The sequence below is a fragment of the Hemitrygon akajei genome, chromosome 5 (assembly GCF_048418815.1).
Source record: "Hemitrygon akajei chromosome 5, sHemAka1.3, whole genome shotgun sequence".
Lineage (NCBI taxonomy): Eukaryota > Metazoa > Chordata > Chondrichthyes > Myliobatiformes > Dasyatidae > Hemitrygon > Hemitrygon akajei.
Genome location: NC_133128.1, coordinates 45,110,867 through 45,123,647, shown reverse-complemented (window position 1 = coordinate 45,123,647; position 12,781 = coordinate 45,110,867). Strand labels below are relative to the sequence as shown.

General features: G+C 43.7%; 1 protein-coding gene across 7 annotated transcripts in view; it reads right to left on the bottom strand.

Moving 5' to 3' along the window:
- The window catches only part of hao2 (hydroxyacid oxidase 2 (long chain)), a 94,068-nt gene continuing 81,287 nt past the window's right edge, over window positions 1-12,781 (bottom strand). For 6 of the 7 annotated variants that reach the window (XM_073045402.1, XM_073045405.1, XM_073045406.1 and 3 more), the window contains 6 exons: window positions 12,280-12,431; window positions 5,777-6,060; window positions 4,811-5,029; window positions 2,963-3,121; window positions 1,491-1,560; window positions 1-569 (listed from right to left, as the gene is read on the bottom strand). In XM_073045402.1, coding sequence (XP_072901503.1) covers window positions 514-569; window positions 1,491-1,560; window positions 2,963-3,121; window positions 4,811-5,029; window positions 5,777-6,060; window positions 12,280-12,431 — 940 coding nt within the window. In that variant the 3' untranslated portion in view covers window positions 1-513. Of the gene's footprint in view, window positions 570-1,490; window positions 1,561-2,962; window positions 3,122-4,810; window positions 5,030-5,776; window positions 6,061-12,279; window positions 12,432-12,781 lie in introns of those variants that run through there. The other variant, XR_012098903.1, reaches the window with a different exon arrangement.

Genomic DNA, 12,781 nt, shown 5'->3' with positions numbered 1-12,781 from the left:
TTTGTGGTTTTGATTAGAATTTAATGCGTGCAGCTATGTTCAATACAGAAATGCACCAGAAAAATCAATAAATCACAATTATACAGCACCTTCAAATCTTCCAAAAACTTTAACAGAGATGGGGGAAGAAATGAATATTGACGTAAAGACTGGAAGATACAGAAAAATAATGGCGAAATGATGGATAGTGTGAAGAACTTGAAAAGAAAAGGAAAGGCGGTAGAGGGGCTTGCAGAGAGAAATGACATTAATGTGAGTGTAATTCTGAAGTTCCAGATAAAGAACATCTATACATGTGAAAAAGATAAAAATTATTTCTCATAAAGGTATGTTTCAACAGTTACGGCATTGCAAATTAAACAATCAATATATTCTGATTTGTTTATTTTCTTCGCTAGAGTGTTTCCAATTTGGTTCGCATTTGTCCAAAATGATCTCTTCCTTCTAGCTAGGCTGATTCCCCAGCCTAGTCCCAATCCAGGTGTGCCATTTGATACTATTTCAGGAATCACTCTAAAGCTTGGAGAGCTGAATGAGGTTCCTGTTGATCTCAGAGATATTTCTGCAACCTGCATTGGAGACAATACATTGGAGAAGTGAGATAAAACCCATCTGCAGTTAATACTCAAGTCAACATCTTGGAATTAGAGGAAAATACTGCATATTTCTTATAGGAGCCACACTCCATCACCTGGTTCTGTCTGATGTCGGATCAGAGTTGCCTAAGATACAAAGTTTACCATGAGGCTTACAACTGCTGTCCTTTCAGAAAAGGAGGTTGTCTGCCCCTATGCAGCTGTTCTGAAAATCATTTCAAATTTTGTATTTTTTTTAGAAATCAGTGATAACCTTGTGAAAGCTTTTACCACCTGTTACATTTGGCACAAGATGTATTACAATATATTTCCAAAATTAGTAAATTGAGTTATCAAGGACATTCATTTTATTAGTTTGGGGAAAAATAAAACCACTATCTCCCGGTTGTGAGAGAAATAAGCATGAGATAATACCAATCAAGTTCTGATGAAAGGTCCTGACCTAAAACATTAGCTGTTTATTCCCCTCCATAGATGTTGCCTGACTTGCTGAGTTCCTCCAGCATTTTGTGTGTGTTGCTCAAGATTTCCAGCAAGTGCAGAATCTCTCAATGGTGCATTAACTGCAGTCTTAACAGTGCAACTCTCCTTTACCAGTGCACTGACTCCAAGGCAGACAGCACTCCCTTAAGTGCCAGCATAGATTATGTGCTTTAGAGATTGGAGCTAGAAAAAACTTTTGACTGCAAAGTGATTGAGATGGAAACTTGCCAAATGAACAACTCTGCAGATGATGGGAATGATGCTGCTGAGCCACTGATGTAAACTTTAGACATGTAACCTTGTACACACACAGTTAACGCGCCCCATTTCAAGTTAAGCTCCCTTGTGGTCTCTTTTGATCCATTCAGGTACTTAGTCAGTAAAGGCTGCAATCTTTTTGCAGGATCTTACCAGACAAAGCCATTGATAAACGAAATTCAGCATTCAGTATCTGCAAAATCTCTTTGACACCCTCTTCACCCTAGAGGGAAAATGCATTTATTATTTCATTTTTTCTGTAAAGCCTTTTTATTTCCTAATTCCAGACCCGCCACATGTATAAACACACACTTTTCAGTTTTGTAGGTAAAAACTGTAATAGTTGTCTCTGTTTCTCAGATAGGAATATGTGGCCACTTTATTAGGTAGAGGTGTGGATTCTGGTGTGGCCGTAGCCCATCCACTTCAAGGTTAACTGTGTTGTACATTGAGAGATGCCCCTCTGCACACCACTCTTGTAACATGTTTCAGTTACTGTTGCCTTCCCACCATCTTGAACCAGTCTGGCCGTTCTCTTCTGACTTCTCTCATTAATAAGGATTTTATTTTACCCGCGGAACTGCTGCTCATTGGAAGTAAACTCTAGAGGCTGCTATGTATGAAACTCCCAAGAGATCAACAATTTCTGAGATACCCAAACCACCCTGTCTGGCACCAACAATCGCAGTCAAAGTCACTTAGATCACATTTGTTTCCAATTCTGGTTTGGTCTGAACAACAGCAACTGAACCTTTTGGCCATGTTTACATGCTTTTATGCATTCGATTGCTGATTAGATATTTGCATTGGTGTACCTAATAAAGTGACCTTTGAGTGTATAATCCTTATTTGCAAATACTGCCCATATTAATAAAAGAGACATTTTGTAGTAATAAAGGAATTCATACAGCGGTTATATTGCAGAATTACACAGAGCTTGAGGACTAGATGCATATCTTGAGGTAGTTTTAATAAACCACATCAGTCTTACTCCACCAGTCTAAACAGTAAAAGACAGAGGAAGTGATCAGTGAAACGCAGAATTTGAGAGCAGGAGAACGGCGAGTAACTGGAAATTTTGGGAGATAAGTAGGAATTGCAACATGTTACGTGGCAAATAAGCAAAGAGCAGAGGGGTGGTGAACAGAGGAATGAAGAGTACATGAGCACTGGACGAAGAGGAGGAGAGTTTAGGAGTATCTGGAAAACGAATGAAGTAGTAACAGTGGACAGAGGAGGGCAATGTAAAACCTAAGCTCAAAAAGGTTTTTGTCTTACATCCCCTTACTTGTCTTTTAACTGTACACTCTCCTGTAAAAAAAAACTTTTGACAAGTTCTTTAAAATCAGCACTCCCTTATACACAGAGGAAAGCAAGTATAGATTGAGAAAAAAAATTATGCTGTGGGAATTCCATGTTGTAAATCCTTTAATTTGAAACATTACCCTGATTAGGTGTTTGTGAAGCAGGCAGTTTTATGTCTCCCATCATTTAAGGAAAATTGTTTACCTGTTCTCAAATCTGCTTGGGCTCCATCAGACTTAAGGATGCCCAAATTCTCCTCTGACAAGGTGCAATGGAAACGAGGAGAAGTTGAAGGCTGGCTGCAAAAAATCATCAATTACCTTGTAGGCAAGCCCCCAAACTACAGGCCGGCCAATGAAGACACACCTAGCTCCGAGAGCTAGAGCCTTCAGAACATCACTTCCTGTACGGATTCCTCCATCCAAGTAAACCTCAATTCTTCCTTGTACTGCCTCCACAATCTCCGATAAGGCATCTATCTGCAAACATTCAAACAAGCATTACCTTTTTCGCTCCAGCTTTCTGTCTGGCACTTATTGCATTGGCATCATTTCTAGATTTGTTTATAATTAAATAAAAAATGACAAACTTTCATCAAAGTTAAGTGCTATAACATCTTAGGCTTTCTAGAAAGAAAAGGATTACTAATCTCCTTTGCTTGGACAATAAGGAACCAAACATTTTGACCCGTCAATTTTACCCAAAGCAGATCCCTGCAGTGAAATCACAGTGGTGGTTTTCCTGTAACACAATTAACTGTGTTGCCTGTTACTAACAGTGCTGAAACCACACATACCACGCCAGTCCGTGCTAAGCAACATAAGCTAACTTCACACTTTAGAAGCTATTTCAGTAAAGCAAATTGCTGATGTGATGTTACAAGTTTAAGTTCTTAAGCTGTGCTTAGCTCAGTAGGCACTGTTCCTGCTGGCATGTTGAGAGGTTATGGGTAAACCTCTCTGCAGGATTTCAGCACATTATCAGGGTTGATCGGAGGCCATGTTGGACATGTCTTTACTTGATAACAACTGGATAAAAGGTTAAAACAACAGGCAATATCTAAAATGGTTATATAATATACTGGTACATTTTCAGTAAGAGAATTTCCCAGCTGTCAAAGCTACAACATCCTGCCACTACCAAAAGCAACGTTATTTCCTTTGTTGGTTATGTGAGCTTGTTCAGTGAAAATCGATGGATGGCTGGAATTTCATTTACATTTCTTTAGAAAGTGAAGCATGGACAAAATTAGATTGGGGAGTGTAAGCAGCAAATACCACACAAATTTCTACAAGATAGTGTGTGAATAACCTTTTTCCTGACATGCAATGGCATTACTATCATTATTGAAACTCCCTGCTATCAAATTCAAGATGTAGAGTTACCTTTGACCAAAACCTCACAGGGCTAGTGTGGTGAACTACATATACCTGTCTGGACTGCTCCTGTGGCTCCTCCCACAGACCCCTGCTGACTGCTCCTGTGGCTCCTCCCACGGACCCCTGTATAAAGGCGATTGAGGCCTGAGCCCGGCCTCATTCTCCAGGATGTAGTGTTGTTCATTCTTCCAGTCAATAAAAGCCAATACCTCGCTTCTTACGTCTCAGAGTGAGTTATTGATGGTGCATCAGCTAGTCTGAGAAATAATGTGGACACAAGAGTGGGTCAGAGATGGGGCAGTTTGCAGTGAGGGCCTCATCTACTGACTTCCCAGATTCTTTTCATTATCTACAAGGCACAAGTTGTCGGCTTAATAGAATACCATCCACTGGCACAGCAACTATCAAGGAACCTGAAACCATTCATGACAAAGCTTGATTAGAAGTATTTACTCTTTCCGAGAGCAAAATAGGAATTCACCATGATTTTTTTAAAAAATAGTATCTCCCAAACTTGCATTGAGGAATTTAGCTATGAATCCTGGAACTCACAACCCAACAAAGGTATATAACTAACCACAGGACTGTAGCTGAGGCAGACAGCTGGGTGTCTCCTTCTTAAGGGCCCTGAGGCGCAAGCAATACTTGTTCACCTTGCCAGCAAAGTTCTATAACTCTGTGAGGGGGAAAAAATGTGGCATTTCCAGGCAAGCTGTTGTTCATGGTTGAAACTCACAAGACGGAAATGCCGAAGCAGTGTGAGAAAAAAAAAGAGTTAGATAAACTGACCGTAGCTGGCCCTCCATCAAGTTGTCTCCCTCCATGGTTTGACACAATGATACCTTGAACACCATGTCTCACTGCCAGCTCTGCATCTTCCTTGGTCAGAATACCCTTGATAATTATAGGCAGTCGAGTTAATGACCGAAGCCAGGAAATATCTTTCCAAGAAATTGATGGATCTAAAAAACGAGCAGTTATTTCATACAGCCCATCGTCGTTAGTTTCCTGTTGGGTTAATAAACAATCACATGATATTAGCATAGTACATGCAGTAGAAAGAGACTATTTGTACTGTAAATTTAACAGGAGGATCGGATACAGTGATCCAATATTGCAAAAGGGTCTGAAATAGGTGCTTCGCCTGAGTCTGTCTCTTCTGCACCAAACTCTTGCCTAAAGATTGGGCATTGCACAATGGAACCCTTAGCTTTACATCACTAGCTCGTTGCCAGAACGAGGAGGAAATGGTGCAGATAGAGCAGTGGGGTAGATTACATCCCTCTTCCATCTCTCTTCAAAGCGCTCACTATTCTGCCTACTTTTTGTTCATGAGCGTTAAATCTTGCCTACGTACAAGCTGATTAATCAGCAGTCGTCATCTCAATTGTCTCCTAGCTTCATCTGCATTTAGACATTTCGGAGGATTTCTGTCAATTACGGATGGGAAGACTTTAACTTTCCCCTCCAAACAATGTGTCACCGAGGATAATGACCAACACAGATCAAGAATTGTATTGGGGGCAAGTATCACCATGCTTATGGTACTAACATAGCATGCCCACAACTTACCAACCCTAACCCAAGTGGGAGGAAACCAGAGCACCTGGAGGAAACCCACACAGTAATGGGAAGAACATACAAACTCCTTACAGACAGTGGCAGGAATTGAACCTCAATCTTGATCCCTGCTGTAAAGCACTGCACTAACTGCTTTGCTAATGTATCACCCTAAATACCTTGAACCATTTATACCTCAGAAAGGCCATCAAAGTTTTTCATTTTGAGATGAGGTGGTAGCTTAAAGTTGTTCCTGATGTCATTTCTCCGCTTTCCAGCATAAGGGACATCCACGGTTAAGACAATGGCCTTGTATCCACATGCTTCCGCCCGATGTATTAATTGCTCTGACAGTTTATGGTTCGGGTAGACGTAAAGTTGAAACCAATGAAATCCATTTGGAGCTGCTGCTGATATCTCCTCCACTGAGCAGGTAGCATATGTGCTGGCAATGTAGCAAGTATTCATGGCTTCAGCAGCTAAAAGAAAAACATTTTAACTTGTTCTAAGTGGACTGTACAACCTTGATTTTGAAAAGATTGTGTTAGAGTCCTCCATCAATTGGTATCTTACAAACATTATACAAATTTGTCATGTCCCCATCGAACCTTACGAACTGTAATCGATGCACCACGGAAGCGTCCCATTGGGATGCACAATGGTTCAGTATTACAACTGTTCGGCAAGTGACCGCAAGAAACTGCAAAGCTCTGCACGCCACAGAAACCAGCCTTCCCTCCTTGGAATCTGTCTGTATTTCTCACTGTCTCAATAAAACAGCAGCAGCATATTCAAAGATCTCGTCCATCCAGGACACTCTCTCTTCTCCCCTCTTCCACTAGGGAGAAGATACAAAAGCCTGAGAATATGTACAGGACCATGAGTCTGAAGAACAGCCTCTGCCTCGCTGTTATAAGACAATTAAATAATTCCCTAGTTCTCTAAATGGGACTCTTGACTTTACAGTCGACCTCATTATGACCTTGTATATTATCATTTACCTGCACTACATTTTCTCTGTGGCTATTACACTTTCTGCTGTATTGTTATCGCTTTACCTTCTCCCTCAGTGCACTGTAGACAATAGACAATAGGTGCAGAAGTAGACCATTCGGCCCTTTGAGCCTGCACCACCATTTTGAGATCATGGCTGATCAATTCCTATCAATACCCGGTTCCTGCCTTGTCCCCATATCCCTTGATTCCCCTATCCATAAGATACCTATCTAGTTCCTTCTTGAAAGCATCCAGAGAATTGGCCTCCACTACCTTCCGAGGCAGTGCATTCCAGACCCCCACAACTCTCTGGGAGAAGAAGTTTTTCCTTAATTCTGTCCTAAATGACCTACCCCTTATTCTCAAACCATGCCCTCTGGTACTGGACTCTCCCAGCATCTGGAACATATTTCCTGCCTCTATCTTGTCCAATCCCTTAATAATCTTATATGTTTCAATCAGATCCCCTCTCAATCTCCTTAATTCCAGCGTGTACAAGCCCAGTCTCTCTAACCTCTCTGCGTAAGACAGTCCAGACATCCCAGGAATTAACCTCGTGAATCTACGCTGCACTTCCTCTACAGCCAGGATGTCCTTCCTTAACCCTGGAGACCAAAACTGTATACAATACTCCAGGTGTGGTCTCACCAGGGCTCTGTACAAATGCAAGAGGATTTCCTTGCTCTTGTACTCAATTCCCTTTGTAATAAAGGCCAACATTCCATTAGCCTTCTTCACTGCCTGCTGCACTTGCTCATTCACCTTCAGTGACTGATGAACAAGGACTCCTAGATCTCTTTGTATTACTCCCTTACCCAACTCTATACCGTTCAGATAATAATCTGCCTTCCTGTTCTTACTCCCAAAGTGGATAACCTCACACTTATTCACATTAAACGCCATCTGCCAAGTATCTGCCCACTCACCCAGTCTATCCAAGTCACCGTGAATTCTCCTAACATCCTCATCACGTCACACTGCCACCCAGCTTAGTATCATCAGCAAATTTGCTGATGTTATTTTCTATGCCTTCATCCAAATCGTTAACGTAAATGGTAAACAGCTGTGGTCCCAATACCGAGCCCTGTGGCACCCCACTAGTCACCACCTGCCATTCCGAGAAACACCCATTCACTGCTACCCTTTGCTTTCTATCTGCCAACCAGTTTTCTATCCATGTCAATACCTTCCCCCCGATGCCCTGAGCTTTGATTTTACCCACCAATCTTCTATGTGGGACCTTATCAAATGCCTTCTGAAAATCGAGGTACACTACATCCACTGGATCTCCCCCGTCTAACTTCCTGGTTACATCCTCGAAAAACTCCAACAGATTAGTCAAGCATGATTTACCCTTGGTAAATCCATGCTGGCTCGGCCCAATCCTATCACTGCTATCTAGATATGCCACTATTTCATCCTTAATAATGGACTCTAGCATCTTTCCCACCACCGATGTCAGGATGACAGGTCGATAGTTCTCTGTTTTCTCCCTCCCTCCTTTCTTAAAAAGTGGGATAACATTAGCCATTCTCCAATCCTCAGGAACTGATCCTGAATCTAAGGAACATTGGAAAATGATTACCAATGCATCCGCAATTTCCAGGGCCACCTCCTTTAGTACCCTAGGATGCAGACCATCTGGACCTGGGGATTTGTCAGCCTTCAGTCCCATTAGTCTTCTCATCACCGTTTCCTTCCGAATGTCAATCTGTTTCATTTCCTCTGTTACCCTATGTCCTTGGCCCATCCATACATCTGGGAGATTGCTTGTGTCTTCCTTAGTGAAAACAGATCTAAAGTACTCATTAAATTCTTCTGCCATTTCTCTGTTTCCCATAACAATTTCACCCAATTCATTCTTCAAGGGCCCAACATTGTTCTTAACTATCTTCTTTCTCTTCACATACCTAAAAAAGCTTTTGCTATCTTCCTTTATATTCCTGGCTAGCTTGCGTTCGTACCTCATTTTTTCTCCCCGTATTGTCTTTTTAGTTAAGTTCTGTTGTTCCTTAAAAACTTCCCAATCATCTGTCCTCCCACTCACCTTAGCTCTGTCATATCTCCTTTTTTTTAATGCTATGCAGTCTCTGACTTCCTTTGTCAACCACTGAGGCCCCTTTCCCCCCTTTGAATCCTTCCTCCTCTGGGGGATGAACTGATTTTGCACCTTGTGCATTATTCCCAAGAATACCTGCCATTGCTGTTCCACTGTCTTTTCTGCTAGGCTATCCGTCCAGTCAACTTTGGCCAGCTCCTCCCTCATGGCTCCATAGTTTCCCCTGTTCATCTGCAACACTGACACCTCCGAGCTGCCCTTATCCTTCTCAAATTGCAGATAAAAGCTTATCATATTGTGCTCATTACCTCCTAATCAAATCCTGTTCATTACATAACACTAAATCCAGAATAGTCTTGTCCCTGGTCGGCTCTCGTACAAGCTGTTCCAAGAATGCATTCCGTAGGCACTCTACAAACTCCCTATCCTGTGGTCCAGCACCAACCTGATTCTCCCAGTTCACCTGCATGTTGAAATCCCCCATAACTACTGCGACATTACCTTTGCCACGTGCCAATGTTAACTCCCTATTCAACTTGCACCCAATATCCATGCTACTGTTTGGTGGCCTGTAAACACCCATTTGGGTCCTTTTGCCCTTACTGTTCCTCAGTTCTATCCACACAGACTCTACTTCTCCTGACCCTATGTTCCCCCTTGCAAAGGAGTGAATCTCATTCCTCACCAATAGGGCCACCCCACCCCCTCCGCCCACATTTCTGTCCCTACGATAGCACGTATACCCTTGTACATTCATTTCCCAGGTCTGATCTCCCTGCAGCCATGTCTCCGTTATCCCAACAACATCATAGTTACCCATTCACACCTGAGCTTCAAGCTCATCTGCCTTATTCCTGACACTTTGTGCATTCAGATATAGAATTTTTAACCCATTTCTCCTCTCTCTGTTTGAATTGCTGCCTATTGTGCTTAACCCAGCTCCCCGAACTCCCATCGGGCTATACGCCCCTAGAATTTTGTTGTCCTTCCTACATTTATTTATTCTTTCAACACATTTAACTCCATGTTCCGTCAGACCATCCCTCTGTACACGAGTCCTCCTTATCACCTGTTCCGCCCCACCTTCCTCTACTACACACTTAATATTCCGGAACCGTGTAGTCCCCACCTGTCCTTTATTCTTCCTCTCGCTATCCTCTCTCACATTCTGGATCCCCGCCCCCTGCAAATTTAGTTTAAACCCCCCCAAGAAGCTCTAGCAAACTTCCCTGCAAGAATGTTAGTACCGCTCCAGTTCAGGTGTAAACCGTCCCTTCGGAACAGATCCCACCTTCCCTGGAACAAGGCCCAATTATCTACAAACCTGAAGCCCTCCCTCCTGCACCATCCTCTCAGCCACGTATTAATCTTTATAATCCTCCTGTTCCTTGCCTCACTCGCACGTGGCACAGGTAGCAATCCTGAGATTGTTACCCTGGAGGTCCTGCTCTTCAGCTTCGCACCTAACTCCCTGAACTCCCTACGCAGGACCCCCTCACTCATCCTACCCACGTCATTGGTCCCTACATGGACCACAACATCTGGATTCTTGCCCTCCCTCTCGAGAATAACCTGCACCCGATCTGAGATGTCTCGGACCCTGGCACCAGGGAAGCAACATACCATCCGAGACTCCTGATCTTCCCCACAAAATCTCCTATCCGTCCCCCTGACTATAGAATCCCCTATCACTACCGCTCTCTTCTCTTCCCTCCTCCCCTTCCTAGTCGCGGGTCCAACCTCAGTGCCAGAGACAGGACCACTGCAGCTTGTTCCTGGTAGGTCATCCCCACCAACAGTATCCAAAACGGTATACTTATTTTTGATGGGAACGGCCACAGGGGTGCTCTTCTCTCTCTGTCTGCTCCCCCTGCCTCTCTTGACTGTCACCCATTTGCCTACCTCCTGGCTTTTCGGTGTGACTGCCTCCCAATAACTCTTATCTATCTCTGCCTCTGCCTCCCGAATGATCCGTAGTTCATCCAGCTCCTGCTCCAGTTCCCTAACTCGGTCTGATAGGAGCTGCAGCTGGATGCACCTATTGCAGGTGTGGTCATCAGGAACAGCTGTGTTGACCCTGACCTCCCACATACTGCATACGGAGCACACCACTGCTCTAACTGTCTCCCCCATTACCTGATCCCAGATTAGTCAGAATAAATGAAAAGCAGGCTCCCTGCCGAAGTCCTCTTGCGCCGAAGCCCGCTGAGCCAAAGCCCAGCACTCTGCTCCTGCGCACTCCGCTGCCCGCACCGACGCTGCCCGCTCCTGCAAGTGGGTCGCTTTTTAAAGCCCGCGCTCACTGCTGACGTCACTGATGTCAAATCAATAATGATTTGATCTGTAGGAACAGCATGAAAGACAAGGAAGCTTTTCACTGTATCACAGTACATATAACAATAACAAACCAATTCCAATTACATTCATTTCAGCTCAAGAAAAACTACTGTTTTTATCCTGCTTCATGAATATTTAAGGCATCTTTTAAAATCAGAAACTAGTTCACACATTTTATTCACATTGCTGTATTCCTGGAAAGCACCTTGCAGTAATTTGCCACATATTTGCACTAGGATGCCCTGTGCTCTATTGTGCTGATTTCCAGGACACGGTGGTATGAGTGACTTACACAGCTTCTGACACCATGTCATAGCAGGTGGGACACCGGGTTGCGCCACCCTATTCCTTTCCAGGAGAACTAAAACTTTATTGTCACCACACTTACATCAAAATCAACATGAATGTGTATTTCCTGCACCGGAGCTATTGGACACATTCATTATGGTGGCCAAGTTCCACCACATCATCACTTTCTGTTTGGGGCATGAAAATACCACGCACATTTTAGTGACACACTCACACACAATGCTGGAGGAACTCAACAAGTCAAGTGGCATCTGTAGGATGACATGAACAGACTTTTGGACTGTGGCTATTCATCAGGACTAGAGATTGAGGGGGAAGACTCATCCCTCCCCACTGATCACCCTCCAGGCACACACCTCCGCAAGCGGACAAGTGCTACACCTGCCACTACACCTCCTCCCTCACTACCACTCATGGCTCCAAACAGTCCTTCCAGGTGAGCTGACACTTCACCTGTGAGTCTCTTGAGGTCAGCTGCTGTATCCGGTGCTCCCGGTGCGGTCCTCTACATCGGCGAGACTGCTTTGTCGGGCACTTTTGCTCCGTCTGCCGCATAAAATCAGGATCTCCCGGTGGCCACCCACTTCAACTCGACTTTCCATTCCCATTCTGGAATGTCTGCCTGTGGCCTCGTCTACCGCCATGATGAGGCCTAACTCAGATTGTGGGAACCACACCTTCCTTTCCAGTTCTGATGAAGGTTCTCACCCTGAAACGTCCACTGCTTATTCCCCGCTTAACTTGCTGAATTCCTCCAGCAGTTCATGTGCTTTGCTCAAGATCTCTCTAGCACCTGCAGGGTCTCTTGGGTTTAAACTTTCTAGTCACTTGATTTTGATGACTCATTTATCCTGGTAACTAATGGAAATAAATATGACACCCAAAAGGTACATTAAGATTGTGTTATATGCCTGTGCAAGTACGCCTTTGTTCACACATCACTATCAAGTAAGTAAGTAGTTATCTTTTTTGAAAGAAGATGTTGGTGATGAAGTACCACGAGCTGTACTCATTTCGCCATCATGCCACGCCATGCAGTGGAAAGCAGTGGGCGCAATTCCTATGGGAAAGCTGATCTCTGTGCCCTGGATGGTTGTCCTCGTGTCTGTTACAGAAACATCTCTCAGCATTCGGGGACGCAGACGGATCCTGCAAAGTTACCAAACGTGCGAAATTAGTTTAAACTCTTTGATCCATTTAATTATACACTTAGTGGCCACTTTTTTAGGTATAGGAGATAACTAATAAAGTGTATGTTTGTAATCTTCTGCTGCTGTATCCCATCCACTTCAAGGTTCAACGTGTTTTGCATTCTGAGATGCTCTTCTGCACACCACTGTTGTAACGGATGGTTATTTGAGTCACAGCCACCTTCCTGTCAGCTTGAATCAGTCAGGCCGTTCTCCAATGACCTCTTATGATCAAGGCATTTTTGCCCACAGAACTGTTGCTCACAGAGTCATAGAGAAGTACAGCAAAAAAAACAGGCCCTTTGGCCC